General features: G+C 50.4%; 2 protein-coding genes across 10 annotated transcripts in view; one reads left to right on the top strand and one right to left on the bottom strand.

The window, feature by feature from the left end:
- LMAN2L (lectin, mannose binding 2 like) overlaps positions 1 to 8,305 on the top strand; it is a 36,068-nt gene extending 27,763 nt beyond the window's left edge. For 8 of the 9 annotated variants that reach the window (XM_033238886.1, XM_033238883.1, XM_033238882.1 and 5 more), the window contains 4 exons: positions 968 to 1,129; positions 1,221 to 1,335; positions 6,387 to 6,506; positions 6,837 to 8,305. In XM_033238886.1, coding sequence (XP_033094777.1) covers positions 968 to 1,129; positions 1,221 to 1,335; positions 6,387 to 6,506; positions 6,837 to 6,979 — 540 coding nt within the window. In that variant the 3' untranslated portion in view covers positions 6,980 to 8,305. The remainder of the gene's footprint in view (positions 1 to 967; positions 1,130 to 1,220; positions 1,336 to 6,386; positions 6,507 to 6,836) is intronic. The other variant, XM_033238880.1, reaches the window with a different exon arrangement.
- A 1,075-nt stretch (positions 8,306 to 9,380) lies between these two features.
- FER1L5 (fer-1 like family member 5) overlaps positions 9,381 to 15,047 on the bottom strand; it is a 67,546-nt gene continuing 61,879 nt past the window's right edge. Inside the window, exons 43-53 of the mRNA XM_033238888.1 lie at positions 14,493 to 14,663; positions 14,134 to 14,282; positions 13,761 to 13,900; positions 12,204 to 12,292; positions 11,846 to 11,941; positions 11,506 to 11,647; positions 11,164 to 11,263; positions 10,895 to 11,088; positions 10,608 to 10,717; positions 9,896 to 10,043; positions 9,381 to 9,792 (exon numbers count right to left, since the gene is read on the bottom strand). Of these exons, the coding sequence (XP_033094779.1) occupies positions 9,568 to 9,792; positions 9,896 to 10,043; positions 10,608 to 10,717; positions 10,895 to 11,088; positions 11,164 to 11,263; positions 11,506 to 11,647; positions 11,846 to 11,941; positions 12,204 to 12,292; positions 13,761 to 13,900; positions 14,134 to 14,282; positions 14,493 to 14,663 (1,564 nt within the window). The 3' untranslated portion in view covers positions 9,381 to 9,567. The remainder of the gene's footprint in view (positions 9,793 to 9,895; positions 10,044 to 10,607; positions 10,718 to 10,894; positions 11,089 to 11,163; positions 11,264 to 11,505; positions 11,648 to 11,845; positions 11,942 to 12,203; positions 12,293 to 13,760; positions 13,901 to 14,133; positions 14,283 to 14,492; positions 14,664 to 15,047) is intronic.

The following is a 15,047-nucleotide window of genomic DNA, read 5'->3' as shown; positions in this document are numbered from 1 at the left end:
GCATCTCCACCTTGCATGTTGACCATGTGGGACAAAGGGACAAGTACTCACCAAAGGAGTGGCATGCCTCATGCTACCCCTCACCACCTCACCACCCTGCCTGTCTGCACTGCCTTGGCATTGGGCTTGTTCTGGAACAATTAGTTTGCCATTTCTAAGGAAGAATTGCTCCTACAACTCTATTGGGGAGAGAGGGCCTGTGAAATAGATAGGAAAATGAGTGGTTTATGGGGAAATTTGCAGTTTTCTCCCCGTTAAGGGAGAACCTTGCCCTCTTATTATTATTGGGAGAAGTGATGTGTGGAGGAGGCTTGAGTGGGCTGGAAAGTCTTTTGACTAAGGACAGTCATTGTGGCTGGCTGAGCCCATCCAGCAACCCCGTTCCATGTTCTTTCTGAGCTCGAATCCATTTAGCCTCATATGCTTGTAGAATTTTAGAATTGAAAAGAGCTATCCTGAATGGAAAGATTCCCCTGCTCAAACAGGTATTTTCAGAATACCCGCTGTGTGCAGAACCGTGGTTGGGAGGAGATGGGGCTGAAGTTTAGACATATGAAGGCGTGTGATGAATGAATTTTTTTCTTCAAGAATCTTATGTGGCAGTTGGGGAGATAGGTACATATACATGAAAAGGAAACCCCTAGTATTAGACAGCACATAAGTGCCAAATGGTGACCTTGGGACATTCAAGTCAGACTCCAGCGTTTTAGGGGGTCCATTTCAGGCCCACCCCAGTTCAGGAGCCAAGAGAATTACTGAAGACAACAACCAAGTGTAGTCGCTTCCTGGGCTGTTTCCCTTGAGAGACCATCTGAATGTGGGCTCAGGGGCTGCCGACAATGAGGTTGAGTGGCTGCCTGTTCTGCTGTAAAGGGCTCAACTTGTGTGTGCAGAATTCGTGTTGCTGTTTGTGCAGGTGTTCCTACGTGCTCTTCCTTAGCATCTGCTTACCCCCTCTGCTTCCCAGCGGGTATTCCCCTACATCTCAGCCATGGTGAACAACGGCTCCCTCAGGTATGATCACGAGCGGGATGGGCGGCCTACAGAGCTGGGAGGCTGCACAGCCATTGTCCGCAATCTTCATTACGACACCTTCCTGGTGATTCGCTACGTCAAGAGGCATTTGACGGTGAGTCCTTGTCCTGGATCGGATGGTGGTATGGGCTGTGTCGCTCTTGCTTCCATGGCCTGACCCTGATTTCTCTCTCCTTTTATTCAAGATAATGATGGATATTGATGGCAAGCATGAGTGGAGGGACTGCATTGAAGTCCCCGGAGTCCGCCTGCCCCGTGGTTACTACTTCGGCACCTCCTCCATCACTGGGGATCTCTCAGGTACTGCCACACGCACTCTTGGTTTGCCCTGACTGAGGCCTCTTCTCAATACCCACGCCTTGTTGAGGCCTTTCCCAGGGGAGAGCCAGAGGAGCAGTGCTGTGGAAGGAGATGCCTCAACACTGCTTCTCTTTCTGCATTCTTATATCCACATTCCTTAAAACACCCAGGCCAGGCTTTCCTAGTACGGTGGTCACTAGAAGATGGTTGGTGCTAATAGAAAGCACTGTTTGTCCCTTCATTAAGCTGGCTCTTCTAGCCTGTCTCGTGAGTTCCTTGCTTTCTAATTTCTGCTGTTAGGCTCCTCTCCTTCCACCCACTCATGTTCCCTGTTCCCCTTCCTTAACAAAGCTTTTCCTTGACTCTGCCGTCCCTCTTCTGACCCCAGACTCTCCTTTTGCTGAGACTTTTGAATGTGTTTGTGTACAGATGCTTTTGTTTCCTAGCTGTCTACCTGCTTAACATGCTGACTCAGACCTGTGCTCTACCTTGCGATTACACTAACACCATTCTCATGAAAGGTCATTCTGTTTCCTTGCCATATTCAGTGCTCTCTTCTCATTCTCACCCTTTGTCCTCCTCAGCTCATTTCACCCGTTACTCTGAAACTCTTGCCTTCTTGACTTACGTGACATTAACAGCACCTGGTTCTTTTACTTTTCCGTCTCCGTTTGTTTCTTTTTCTGCTTATGCCTGATTCTTAGCTTCTCGTTTATACACTTACTCTCTTTGCTTTAGCCCCAGTCATAACATCTTTTGGGAAGAGAAAAGGAACTGAACTTCTGTTTCTTTTGATTAATATAATTTGTTCTGGATAAAGCTAGTTTGGAATAGAAGTTTCTTCTGGCAAAATGGAAAGGCAGATACCTATCTGAAACAGCCGACAACTAGTGAGCTCCAGCCATTGTAGCTAAAAGGAAGTGTCAGCTCAGTGAAGCCAAATCTTCCAGTTTTTCAAGAGAAGCTGGAAATCTGGATTTTTTTTTTTTTTGAGATGGAGTCTCTCTTTGTCGCCCAGGCTGGAGTGCAGTGGCCGGATCTCAGCTCACTGCAAGCTCCGCCTCCCGGGTTTACGCCATTCTCCTGCCTCAGCCTCCCGAGTAGCTGGGACTACAGGCGCCCGCCACCACGCCTGGCTAGTTTTTTTGTATTTTTTAGTAGAGACGGGGTTTCACCGTGTTAGCCAGGATGGTCTTGATCTCCTGACCTTGTGATCCACCCGTCTCGGCCTCCCAAAGTGCTGGGATTACAGGCTTGAGCCACTGCGCCAGGCGTTATTTTTTTTTGTTTTAATACGAAGTCTCGCTCTGTCACCAGGCTAGGGTGTAGTGCTGCCATCTTGGCCCACTGCAACCTCCACCTTCTGGATTCAAGTGATTCTCCTGCCTCAGCCTCCCAAGTAGCTGGGACTACAGGCGCACACTACCACACCCAGCTAATGTTTGTATTTTTAGTAGAAACGGGGTTTCACCATGTTGGCCAGGATGGTCTCCATCTTGACCTCGTGATTTGCCCGCCTTGGCTTCTGAAAGTGCTAGGATTACAGGCATGAGCCACCGAGTCCAGCCTGGAAATCTGGATTTTTAAAATGCAATCTGCTGGTCTTTCAAACTCTGGCATCTGATTTTTTTTTTAAAATCAACTTTATTGAGGTGTGCTTTCCATACAACAGAAAAATACAGTTTGAAGAGTTTTGACAAATATTTACACCTATGTAGTCACCATTACAAATAAGATATGAATGTTTTCATCATCTACCAAAAGCCTTATTATCTATCCCCCTTTGCAGTACGCCCCCTGTCTCGGATTCCAGGCAACCACTGATCTGCCTTCTGTCATGTAGGGAGATTCGTTTGGCAGTTAGGTTCTAAGCACTGAGCAGGTCAGACCTGTGGGAAGAATCCAGCCTCGGCAGGGGGACAGGAGGCACAGGCTGGAGATCTTTGCTATATAATCTCATTATATGACTACGCATTTTCCTTTGAGCTTACAGGTTTCTGGGTTAACCTCCTGAAGTACTTTTTTAATGGAAAGTCTCCAACTGTCAGAAATGGCAGGAGAGAATAACTTTTTGTCTATTCTAAGTTTTTTGCCCTAGGTCTTTAGTGAGAGTACCTAAGTTAGTAAGTCAGTGTTCTCTGCCCATAGAGTATCCCTAAATGCAAGCTGTTTCTTTCCTTTGAGGTCTTTCTTGTTGCCATCCTCTCACTTGTTGTGTAGTGGGTTGTTGAAAACTGCTGGGAAAGTTAGGATGTTTCCCTGCTGTTCCAGGCTTTAATGCCCTGCATTGCGTGAGGAGCATTGCCTTGGCCTTTTATCCTGTCCCGTGGTTTAAACTGAGACAGTTTAAACTCTGACAGTTAACATTTTTCCAATGAAGATGAATCCAGTTTTTCACCTCCTAGGAATCTGCTAAAGATTCTAGCAGTCCAGGCTGGGCGCGGTGGCTCAAGCCTGTAATCCCAGCACTTTGGGAGGCCGAGGCGGGCGGATCACAAGGTCAGGAGATCGAGACCATCCTGGCTAACACGGTGAAACCCCGTCTCTACTAAAAAATACAAAAAAAAAACTAGCCGGGCGAGGTGGCGGGCGCCTGTAGTCCCAGCTACTCAGGAGGCTGAGGCAGGAGAATGGCGTGAACCCGGGAGGCGGAGCTTGCAGTGAGCTGAGATCTGGCCAGTGCACTCCAGCTTGGGTGACAGAGCAAGACTCCGTCTCAAAAAAAAAAAAAAAAAAAAAAAAAAAAAAAAAAAAAAAAGATTCTAGCAGTCCAAGCAGCTGTGGATGCTCTCCTAATAACGTAAATGCCCAGAAGTCCAGGCCCCAGTCAATAACCAACCTAGTAGCAATGAGCACCCTAGCACTCAGATTTGTGGTCTCTAAATACCAATTCCCACTAAAAGGCACTGCAGCTTCCTTGAGAAATGGCTGATGCAAGGTTCGAGGTAGGAAATCTGTAAGTTGGAACTTCCTAGAAAAGCAAGGAAGTTATAAAAAAAACTTCTGGGTTTACGCAGGAAGGGGAACATCACACACCAGGGCCTGTCGTGGGGTGGGGGGAGCAGGGAGGGAGAGCATTAGGAGACATACCTAATGTAAATGATGAGTTAATGGGTACAGCACACCAACATGGCACATGTATACATATATAACAAACCTGCACGTTGTGCACATGTACCCTAAAACTTAAAGTATGATAAAAAATAAATTAAAAAAAAAAAAGAAAGTATTGAGAAAAAAAAAAAAAAAACTTCTGGTTTTTTTTTTTTTTTTTTTTTTTTTTTTTTTTTTGAGACGGAGTCTTGCTCTGTTGCCCAGGCTGGAGTGCAGTGGCCGGATCTCAGCTCACTGCAAGCTCCGCCTCCCGGGTTCTCGCCATTCTCCCGCCTCAGCCTCCTGAGTAGCTGGGACTACAGGCGCCCGCCACCTCGCCCGGCTAGTTTTTTGTATTTTTTAGTAGAGACGGGGTTTCACCGTGTTAGCCAGGATGGTCTCAATCTCCTGACCTCGTGATCCGCCCGTCTCGGCCTCCCAAAGTGCTGGGATTACAGGCTTGAGCCACCGCGCCCGGCCAACTTCTGGGTTTATGTAAAGAGACTCAGGAGCCAATAGGCTCCTACTGGACAAAGACAGGTGAGTTGAGCATCAGTAAGAGTCTTAACTTTAGTGCATTGCAACACATCAGATATGGTTAAATGTAGGAGTTTATAATGATACTTTAAAGAGAGAAATCTAGTCCCTAATTGCTTCATCTTCTCTCTGGTAATTATTGGGGAAGTTAAGAGTCATAGTTACAAGAAGCCACAGAGAAACAGGCATCATCCAGAAAGGCAGTGTATCCCATGCCCATAGCTGTGCCCTGCCCGTGGCCCATTAAACAGCTGCCATGAGACCCTTTCTTGTGGTACGTGTGTATGCATGTGTGTGTGCTCTTCACCAGCAGGGAAGCTGCAGTCCTACTGTGTCTCTTCTTACTGTACTGGAAGGTTTAACATATGGGATTTAATTCTTGTTTTATCTCTAAATGTTTCAATTATACACATGCTTCTTTTTTTTTTTGAGACGGAGTCTTGCTCTGTTGCCCAGGCTGGAGTGCAGTGGCGCGATCTCGGCTCACTGCAAGCTCCGCCTCCCGGGTTTACACCATTCTCCTGCCTCAGCCTCCCAAGTAGCTGGGACTACAGGCGCCCGCCACCTCGCCCGGCTAAGTTTTTTGTATTTTTTAGTAGAGACGGGGTTTCACCGGGTTAGCCAGGATGGTCTCGATCTCCTGACCTCGTGATCCGCCTGTCTCGGCCTCCCAAAGTGCTGGGATTACAGGCTTGAGCCACCGCACCTGGCCTATACACATGCTTCTTGATGTACAATGGTGTATGTCCCAATAAACCCATTGTAGGTTGTAGATATTGTAAGTTGAAAATGCATTCAATATACCTACCCTACTGCACATCATAGCTTAGCCTAGTCTACCTTAAATGTGCTTAGAACATTTACATTAGCCTACAGTTGGGCAAAATCCTCTAAACAAAATCCTCTGTTACAAAGCCTATTTTGTAACAAAGTGTTGAATGTCTGATGTAACGTATGGAATACGGTACACGACGTAGCGTCGGTTGTTTACCCTTGTGATTGTGTGGCTCACTGGGCGCTACAGCTCACTGCTGCTGCCCAGCCTCAGTACAGAGTGTCGTACTACACATCGCTAGCCTGGGAAAAGATCAAAACTCAAAATTTGAAGTGTGGTTTCTGCGGAGCGCATATTCCTTTCACACCATCATAAAGTCGGCAAATTGTAAGTCGAACCATTTTAAGTCAGGGATCTTCTATACAGGTAATGCATGCTTGTTGATTAAGAACTTAAATACAGAAGAATATAAAATATGCCTTGTTCCCCATCCTTATTTTTAGTTGCAAAATGGAGAGGTTTCAATTATTTTTTCAAGGTCACTGCTGGTTAGCTGTGGATCAGAGGCTTGAACTAAGATACTGACTTCAAGAAACATACCTCTTTTTCAAGTGGCTCAAGTCATCCTTCTTCTATTTTTCTTCAGATAATCATGATGTCATTTCCCTGAAGTTGTTTGAGCTGACGGTGGAGAGAACCCCAGAAGAGGAAAAGCTCCATCGAGATGTGTTCCTGCCCTCCGTGGACAACATGAAGCTGCCTGAGAGTGAGCACAGGGCCCAGGAAACGGTCCCATAGCTGGGGAGGAGCTTGCAGTGCTGCACGGCTTCAGAGGGGACTTGCACCCGTAGCTCACAGGGCGGTCTCTGCTCTGTGTTCTTCCTCTGAAGGGTAGGAGCACTTGCATCTGCCTTTCCCCTTCAGCTTACAGATGAGCAGCTGGAGGGCCGCTTTGTTTCTCAGCTGGAAAGGGGGTCTAAGCTCGGGCTTCCCAGAAACAGATGCCAGAAACTGGGGGCCGGACAGCCTGCAGTTTGACCCTTCCCTACTGGGTAGGCGCCCTGTGTTCTGACTTGCTTCTCTCTTGCTTCCTTAGTGACAGCTCCACTGCCGCCCCTGAGTGGCCTGGCCCTCTTCCTCATCGTCTTTTTCTCCCTGGTGTTTTCGGTGTTTGCCATAGTCATTGGTATCATACTCTACAACAAATGGCAGGAACAGAGCCGAAAGCGCTTCTACTGAGCCCTCTGCTGCCACCACTTCTGTGACTGTCACCCGTGAGGTATGGAGGGAGCAGACACTGGCCTGAGCATGCAGCCTGGAGGGTGTTCTCGTCTCTGGCAGCTGGTTCGGGACTAGATTCTGTCACTGGAGTTTTGAATGCAGGGACCCCGCATTCCCATGGTTGTGCATGGGTACATGTAACTCTGGTCTGGGAGGCGCCCACCCCAGGCAGTGCTGCTGTGATGTGCCTTTCCCTGCAGTCCTTCCACGTGGGAGCAGAGGCCTGAGGACAACGTATGCGGTTGTGATGCCAAAATCACAGAACGGAATTTCGTAGCCCAGGCTGCCTTGTGATGTGACTCAGAGGGCCCTTCTACTTCATTTTTGAATCCACAAAGAGTTAAAAACTGGTAACACCACATACTTTCTGACCATCCATTCATTGGGTTTTGCATTTTACCCAACCTCTGCCTACCTGAGGAGCTTTCTTTGGAAACCAGGATGGAAACTTCTTCCCTGCCTCACCTTCCTTTCACTCCATTCATTGTCCTGTCTCTGTGTGACCTGAGCTGCGAAAGGCATTTGGATGCCTCTCTGTTGGGGCCGGGGGCCGCAGAACACACCTGCGTTTCACTGGCCTTCATTAGGCGGCCCTAGGGAGAGGGCGTTCTGCTTTGGATCACTGTTCCAGCTCCTGTTCTCTAGCATGGGCCCTGGGTCTATGGACTTCCCAGTCAAGTCTCTTCGGGCCCTCAGTCAAGTTTGGCTAAAAGTTGGTGTGAAAATCCAGAGAAGCCTGGAAGACATCATAGATGCCGTGGATTAACTGTGAAACTGACCAACTCCAGGTTTGATACCAAAAGCAATATTTGTCATGGGGTCTGACCATGTGGAGATATTTCTGGACTTGCTAGAGCCTGCTTAGCTGCATGTTTTGTAGTTACGATTTTTGGAATCCCACTTTGAGTGTTGAAAGTGTAAGGAAGCTTTTCTTCTTATATCTTGGGCTTGGATACTGCCCAGAGAAGAAATTTGGCTTTTTTTTTTCTTAATGGACAAGAAACACTTGCTGTTCTCATGTTCCAAGTCTGAGAGCAACAGACCCTCATCATCTGTGCCTGGAAGAGTTCATTGTCACTGAGCAGCACAGCCTGAGTGTTGTCCTCTGTGTGTCAGCCCTTACTCCACTGCCTTATCTGACAAGGGGTCACATGCTGCTCACCTTACTGCCCTGGGATTAAATCAGTTACAGGCCAGAGTCTCCTTGGAGGGCCTGGAACTCTGAGTCCTCCTATGAACCTCTGTAGCCTCAGTGAAATTCTTAAAATCGCCGATGGAACCAAACATGAGCTTCGGACTGTGTTCTTTCTTCTAGGAGTGGGTCTGGGGAAAGTTCAGGTCTTTATTCTGAGCGGGCCTTTTTTCTGAGCTTCAAGGCCATCAACCATTGTTTTGCCTTCTCCTGGATTGGAAAAGCCCTCAGCTCAGCTCAGAAGGAAAGGGGGTCACTTTGGCTAGGCATAGGTCTCTGTCTCTTCAGGCTCTTTCCTTCCCATGCACTTAGTTAAACAGCACAGGCTGTAGGGCTTTCCTGCAGGTGGGATTCAGGTGAGGCAGAGACGAGGCCTCCTCCTGCCACCTCCCCTCCACAATAGTAGAATGGCTCCAGGGTGCCAGAGGACAAACTGTGACCTGGAGCTTGGCCTTGGAACAGGGAGAACTGCAAAAGGAAATGGTGGTTTTGTCATTTTTGAGTTGAAGGGGAGATTGTATGGACCCATGGGAGGACCTAGGTAGGCTCTTGATACGGCCAAGGCAGCAGTGCAGGTGGAAGGGGTCTCATCAGAGGGGAGGGGTGGAGTGAGAAAGATGGAACCTGTGGGGTTTGTATGATTCCAGCTCATGATACCTTGAGGCTTTTTAAAGAGGTCAGGGAAGACATGAAATGCAGTCCCCACCTGCCTTGGGGTCCTTTAGAGAAATGTATGGTGCAAGAAAACCACCTGACCTGGCATAGGATGTCCTGCTTTGGCTCTTGCTTTTTGTTCTAGAAAGAAATGTTTCCCATCATGAATGGGCGGAATGTTGTCCTGGGCAGTGTCATCCTAGCTGTGTGCTAGAGGAGGGAGATGCCTGGTCCGTGGCAGGGCTGTTCTGTACATGCTGTGGGTGAGAGCCGGTGCCTCGGCTTGCTGCTTACCCATAAGGGCCACCTCTCCCAATCACCCTTTCCCTCCATACTAAGAGGCTCTGATTTCCCTCCATAATAAGAGCCTCTTAGTATGAGAGACCCTGTGGACTAGGGGTGGGACACGAAGATGACATCACTCCCTATCCCCGTGAGTCTTGTCTGAAGGGCTGGCATTTTCAGCCTTTCATGTTGTCTTCAGCACCCCCAAATTACAAGATGGCTCTCTGGTACAGAACTTGTTTATTTCAGTGGAAAATTACAGCTCTGCTCTTCTTGTTGGAAGTGATTTCTGAACACAATAGCTAGAATACCCCTAGCACCTTGCATCTATCCTAGAAGACAGAAACAGAGAACTGGCAGGCGGCCCGAGGGGAGGGCTGTTGGTAGAGGAGGAAAGCCAGACGGCGTGGGCTCATTAGTCTTCTGGGGCTGGAAGTTCTGGAAAAATGTTACTCAGGTGATTGGTAGGTCCTGGGTGGAGTTTCCGCTCATGGTCTATTGTAGGCTTTAGGTTTGGATCCTGGGTGGGAAGGATGGAAGAGCTGGCGTTGCTGGTGTTTAGTGAAGTGATGATATTGAATATTTTAATGGGAGGATACAGCTGAAGTTGAGGTTTGATCCAGCTCATGGCCAAATAGTGCTAGAGAGAACAGACAACAGTTAGCCTGGGGTGGTGAGCTGAAGACGCTCTCCCCAGTCATCCCGAGACCACCTCTGTCCTTGCCTGCAGGGCTGCCACTCACCGGAGCTGAATAGATAAAGTTGAACAGCATAAGTGCTATAATTGATATGACCACAAAGGCTATGAGTTTGAAGCGATAGCGTTTCCAGAAAACAGAGCAGAAGTGTTGAACTGGTGACCGCAACCACATGAAAGAGGTGTGGGGGCGTCTGTCCAGGAGCCAGGGAAATGGCAGAGAATGGCAGAGAGAACCTTCAGGTCAAGCAATCGATGCAAAGAGCTTTCTTTTTTAAAAAAGCAATTTCTGGGCCAGGCGCAGTGGCTCACGCCTGTAATCCCAGCACTTTGGGAGGCCGAGGTGAGTGGATCACCTGAGGTCAGGAGTTCGAGACCAGCCTGGCTAACATGGTGAAACCCTGTCTACTAAAAATACAAAAATTAGCTGGGCATGGTGGCGGGCCCCTGTAATCCCAGCTACTCGGGAGGCTGAGGCAGGAGAATCGCTTGAACCCGGGAGGCAGAGATTGCAGTGAGCAGAGATTGTGCCACCTCACTCCAGCCTGGGTGACAGAGTGAAACAATTATCTCAAACAAAAACAAAAAACCAACTTCTGCTTACCCCAACTCTCACCCCAAGTCTGTTCTTTGCTGATTGAGCACAGAGCTGGGGGGTGGGAGGTAATACCACCTCTCCACGGTAGGCCCACTGGTCACCACCCCACACACACGGAGGAGCAAGACGGATCTGGTGCTTTTGCCCCAAGGACCCTTACAGGGGAGGATGAAGTGTAGGGTACTGGTTGGGTTCTGACTGGCCTCGCCCGGCTGGCTTGATTAAGGCTTCCTTCTCGGACAGAATCTCCAGGCTCATCTTCACCTTGCCCTAGGAACACCATGGGTGAGGGGGAGGCTGAGTTCAGACAGCAGAGCCAGGTAGTTTTAGGGCCTCTTCCCGGGATCGAGAAAGGAAAAGGGATTTAGCTAGGTCCCTAGATGTCTGTTAGAGCCAGGACATGTGGCAAAGCAGTCCTAACCAGTAGACACTTTCCCCAGCTCCTACCGACAAGCGCCATTTGCCACCATCGAGGACCTGGCAAGGCCACCAGCCAGTCACAGTCTTCTTCTTGAAGAGGGAGAAGTGCTTGTATTGGAGGAAATAGGGCCACTTGGGGTCGGCGTCCATCATCCTGATGGAGCACTGCTTGGCGTGCTGAGCCGGGAGGGGCATGTCAGACAAATCCAGCTCCAGGACCCCTGAGCCCAGAAAAATGACATCAGCAAGAAGGAGCTCTCTGTTCTGTGGTCACAAGCCCTGTGTCAGGACCTCACCTAGGAAGTCGTCGGGGGAGAAGATGTCATTGTCCCAGACCTGGATGATAAGTCGGGCTGGGAACTTCATGGATGTGGCATCCAGGCTCCATATGTAATCCTGGGGGGATGGCAGAAGAGCATGTCACCGGCCTGTCTCCTGGACGTTTCCCTTGCACCCCTCAGTAGCCCTCTACCCAGCAGTGACAGACTATCAAGGAAGAGGGTTTCCACCTGAGGACATGTTTCTGCTATTCTGGGACAGATTGCGAGCCTCTGGAGGGGTGAGGGGAGGAGCTCCAAGAGCCTGTCTGTTCGTGTGTGGCCTTTCGCCCCCCATGCCCCCACGCCCCAGCCTGTTACCTTCTGGCTCTGGACACACACGCGCTCCGCCGCCAGGTAGTCCATGGTAAAGATGAACCGCCAGTTGAAGTTAGCCTCCCCAGTCAGCGAGTGGTAGTGGATGTCTGTCTTCTGCATGTCCTTCTCCAGCCCATACAACCACCTGGGGCCAGAGTCCTATCAGCTGCGGCTCATGTGCATTGTCCCCACCCCCAGCTGCAGCCCCGTGGGAAGGGCTGCCCAGCCGACAGCAGGCCGAGCCGGAAGTAGAGAGGTGTCCCATTCAGGACTGGGCCGTGTCGGCAGGATGACAGAACTGGGGAACTGAGGGGCTCGCCGGAGCCTGACTCCTCTTCCTTACCCTTTGATGTAGATGTCGCTCGTCTTCTCTCTGCTTAAATTGTCATCCACCAGGTCCACATTGGCGGTTTTCCAGATGACGCAGCGCAGCTCATACCTGTGGCCACTGCGCTCTGAGGCTTTGCTGAGGAGGAGCTCCCCAGCCGCAGCCTCGGTGAGGGCGGAGAGGCCTGCAAGGCCGCCCTGTGTGCTCTTACTCAGTGTGGGCAATTCAGGGCAAGAAAGCTCCCAGGAGAGCTTCCTCCCTTCCCGGCAGAGAAACAAATGACTGCAGCTCAGTGCCTGAGGAGAGTGGTGCCCTGCACTGGGGGGAGGCTGAACTGTGAAATGCAGCAATTGGGAAGTGGGCTGTCACTCACCGTTTAGGCTTTCTGGGGTTGATGTTGACTGGGGGGCCAGGAGGCCCCAGCTTCTTGGGGAAGATGTCCACCCACATTTGCACCTTTCCCTAGAGCCAGGATACATTGGCTGGTTGGGGGTTGCTAGCCTCTGTTCTCAGCAGGCTGGCCTGGGGTTCCGTGTCCCAGGTTCTGAGGTCTGCTGAGGTTGTGTTCCCAACACCAAGGGGTAGGGCACAGAGATACCTGTGAGGCTGCAGGCGACCACCCACCAGCTTCCCCCTTTGTTTTGACGGAGAGAGTAGTGCAGTGAGATCGGGACACGGTAACTTTGGGGCTGATGGCATGGTGCTGGGATTCCACTTACAACAGGTCTGGAGGGTGAACGCCATCCCTAGCTCATGCTAGGTGGCCTGTCTGGACCGGGCTCCAGATCGGGGGTGGGGCTTCATTTATCAAGCAGCTTGGGGTTGCTTGATAGCCTCGAGTACAAGGAAACTAGATACCAGTCCAGATTTTCAGGTCATTGTGTGTTATGAACTACAACCTAAGGGTATTAAGCTAGCCACACATACAGAGGAAAGAAAGTAAGGAATGAAAAGGGGGAGAAAAGGAAAGAAAAAGGGCAGAACTGCCAACATTGAAAACACACAAATACGTCCTGCCTTTCAGACTACCTGACCTAATTATATTCTTTTGAAGTGACCCATTTGAGAAAACAGGTGTAACGAGAATGGTTTTTTATTTTATATGTTTTTTGAGACAGAGTTTCCGTCTGTCACCCAGGCTGTAGCGCAGTGGCACAATCGCAGCTCACTGCAGCCTCTGCCTCTCGGGCTCAAGCGATTCTCATGCCTCAGCCTCCTGAGTAGCTGGGATTACAGGCACCTGCCACCATGCCCAGCTAATTTTTGTATTTTTAGTAAAGAGGTTTTGCCATGTTGGCCAGGCTGGTCTCAAAACTCCTGGCCTCAAGAGATCTGCCCGCCTCGGCCTCCCACAGGCTGGGATTACAGGCGTGAGCCACCGCACCTGGCCAGAGAATGGTTTTTTAAAAATTTTGCTCAGAGAGGACTTTCTGTCTGGAATGTGGTAGAGCTTGAGAAGTTTAGAGAAATGAGATGAGCCATGATGGTGGCTGCAGAGTGAATGATGATTAGGCGCCTTTGGAGATTTGTATTTGTCTGTTTGGGGTTCTTTGCTGTGGAGAAGACACAGCCTGCAATTAACAGCCAGAACCAGCGTTGTCACGTCTGCACTGTCTGACCTGAGCGCCACCTTCCCACCCCTCGGGAGAAACTTAAGGCAACGGAGACATTGACTGGTAGGGCTCCCTGGTGCATGGCCTCTGCTTCTTGTAGATGACCTTTCCAGCTCTGAAATTCTCCATTCTAAGTGACATCACCAGAACTTCTTGCTTATTAACGTGCACAGCATGCTTGTCTTCTGTGCATGTACATTACCGAATGTTTGGCCTGCCCTTCCCCTCTCGTGGGCGACGTCCTAGGGGACGGGCATCTCTGTCTCCTGATCTAGCTCCTCCCATAGGAGCCAGGAGTGGCCCCTCCAGTCTCATACCTGGTCGATGCCTGGCTGGCTGTCAGTGTACAGTGTGCGGGTCTCCACGTGCTCAGGCACCAGCCCCTGGGTGTGCAGGAGGTAGAGTGCAAGGCGTTCCTTCTTGGGCCCCAAACCATGAACAGTAGGGGTTTTGGGTTCTGGATTGGAGAGGGATGGAAGGAGGGGGTTGTGAGGTCGTTAGCCTTCCTATCAGCCTCCCCACCGCAGCCTGGGTAGCAGTGAGGGAGAGGGGTGGGCTGCCCTCTGGCTCCAGGGAGCTCTTTCCTTGTGCTCCCCTTTCTCCCCCGAGTCTGTAGCTCTTCCATTCTGGAGCCTCACAGCTTCCAGAGGCCTGTGTCTGTGCTTTCTGCTACTGTTCTGTGCTGCTCACCAAAGCTTTGCAGCTTGAATTTTTTCCCGTTATAGAAAACAGCATCTTCATCAGGACTGAACAGAGGCGGAGGCAGCCCTTTGCGCTTGGCATAGCGTTCTAGGAGGTAGCTTGGGGGCATCTGATCCCGCCATCTAAAGGGTCCTGACCTGTGGGGGTGTGAGAGGAAGAGGTCTGGAGGTTCAGGTCCTGAAGAACACCGACCATTGTGAGCCGCAGGCTGATCACGGGTGGAAGCTTGGGTGGAGACTGGGCAGGTCTGGGCCCTGTTTCCTGCCCCAGATGCAGGCTTCTCCCAAGGGAGCTGTGGGCTCACTCTTCCACCCCAGCTGACTCCCTTCCCGGACAGGCCCACTCACTGGCAGTAGGATTTGGAGAGCCCACAGTGAGCTCCAAAGCCAGACAGGAGTCGGTTTTCAAGGTCGATGACTGTGGTTCCTATCTTATCATCAGGTGAAAATAGGTCGAAGTCATAGAGCTGGATCTCTAGGTCCTTCTCCAGGGGGATGTTGCAGGTGAGTTCAAACATCCTAGGGGTGAGGTGTTGAAGACGGCAGAGGATGTGGGCAGTGTCTCTGTGCCCCCCTCCCTCACCGGGGTCTTGGTCCCGTAGGCCCCTTGTTTGTTCATGGAGATTGTGGAGAGCAGAGCATGGGGTAGGTTGCCTTCTGTCAATCACCATCCCCTGGTTATGGTTGAAAATGACTTTGGATAGGCCTGGTGTGGGAATCTCAGCTCCCCTCCTAGCCAGAGTGAGAAACGGTAGAACCAGCCCACCCATGCATTTGTCTTCTATCTGTTGAGCACCAGGGCGTGTAAGACGCTGTGGTAGGAACTTGGAGACTGGCCAGCAGTGCCAGCATTCTGTGCCTTCTCCGGCCGACTTCTGGTGTGGAGGGGGTGGGAGTGGAGAA

Source organism: Trachypithecus francoisi, unplaced genomic scaffold (genome assembly GCF_009764315.1).
Source record: "Trachypithecus francoisi isolate TF-2019V2 unplaced genomic scaffold, Tfra_2.0 Lachesis_group17, whole genome shotgun sequence".
NCBI lineage: Eukaryota > Metazoa > Chordata > Mammalia > Primates > Cercopithecidae > Trachypithecus > Trachypithecus francoisi.
The sequence above is the reverse complement of the archived record's forward strand: the minus strand, read 5'-3'. Positions and strand labels throughout refer to the sequence as shown.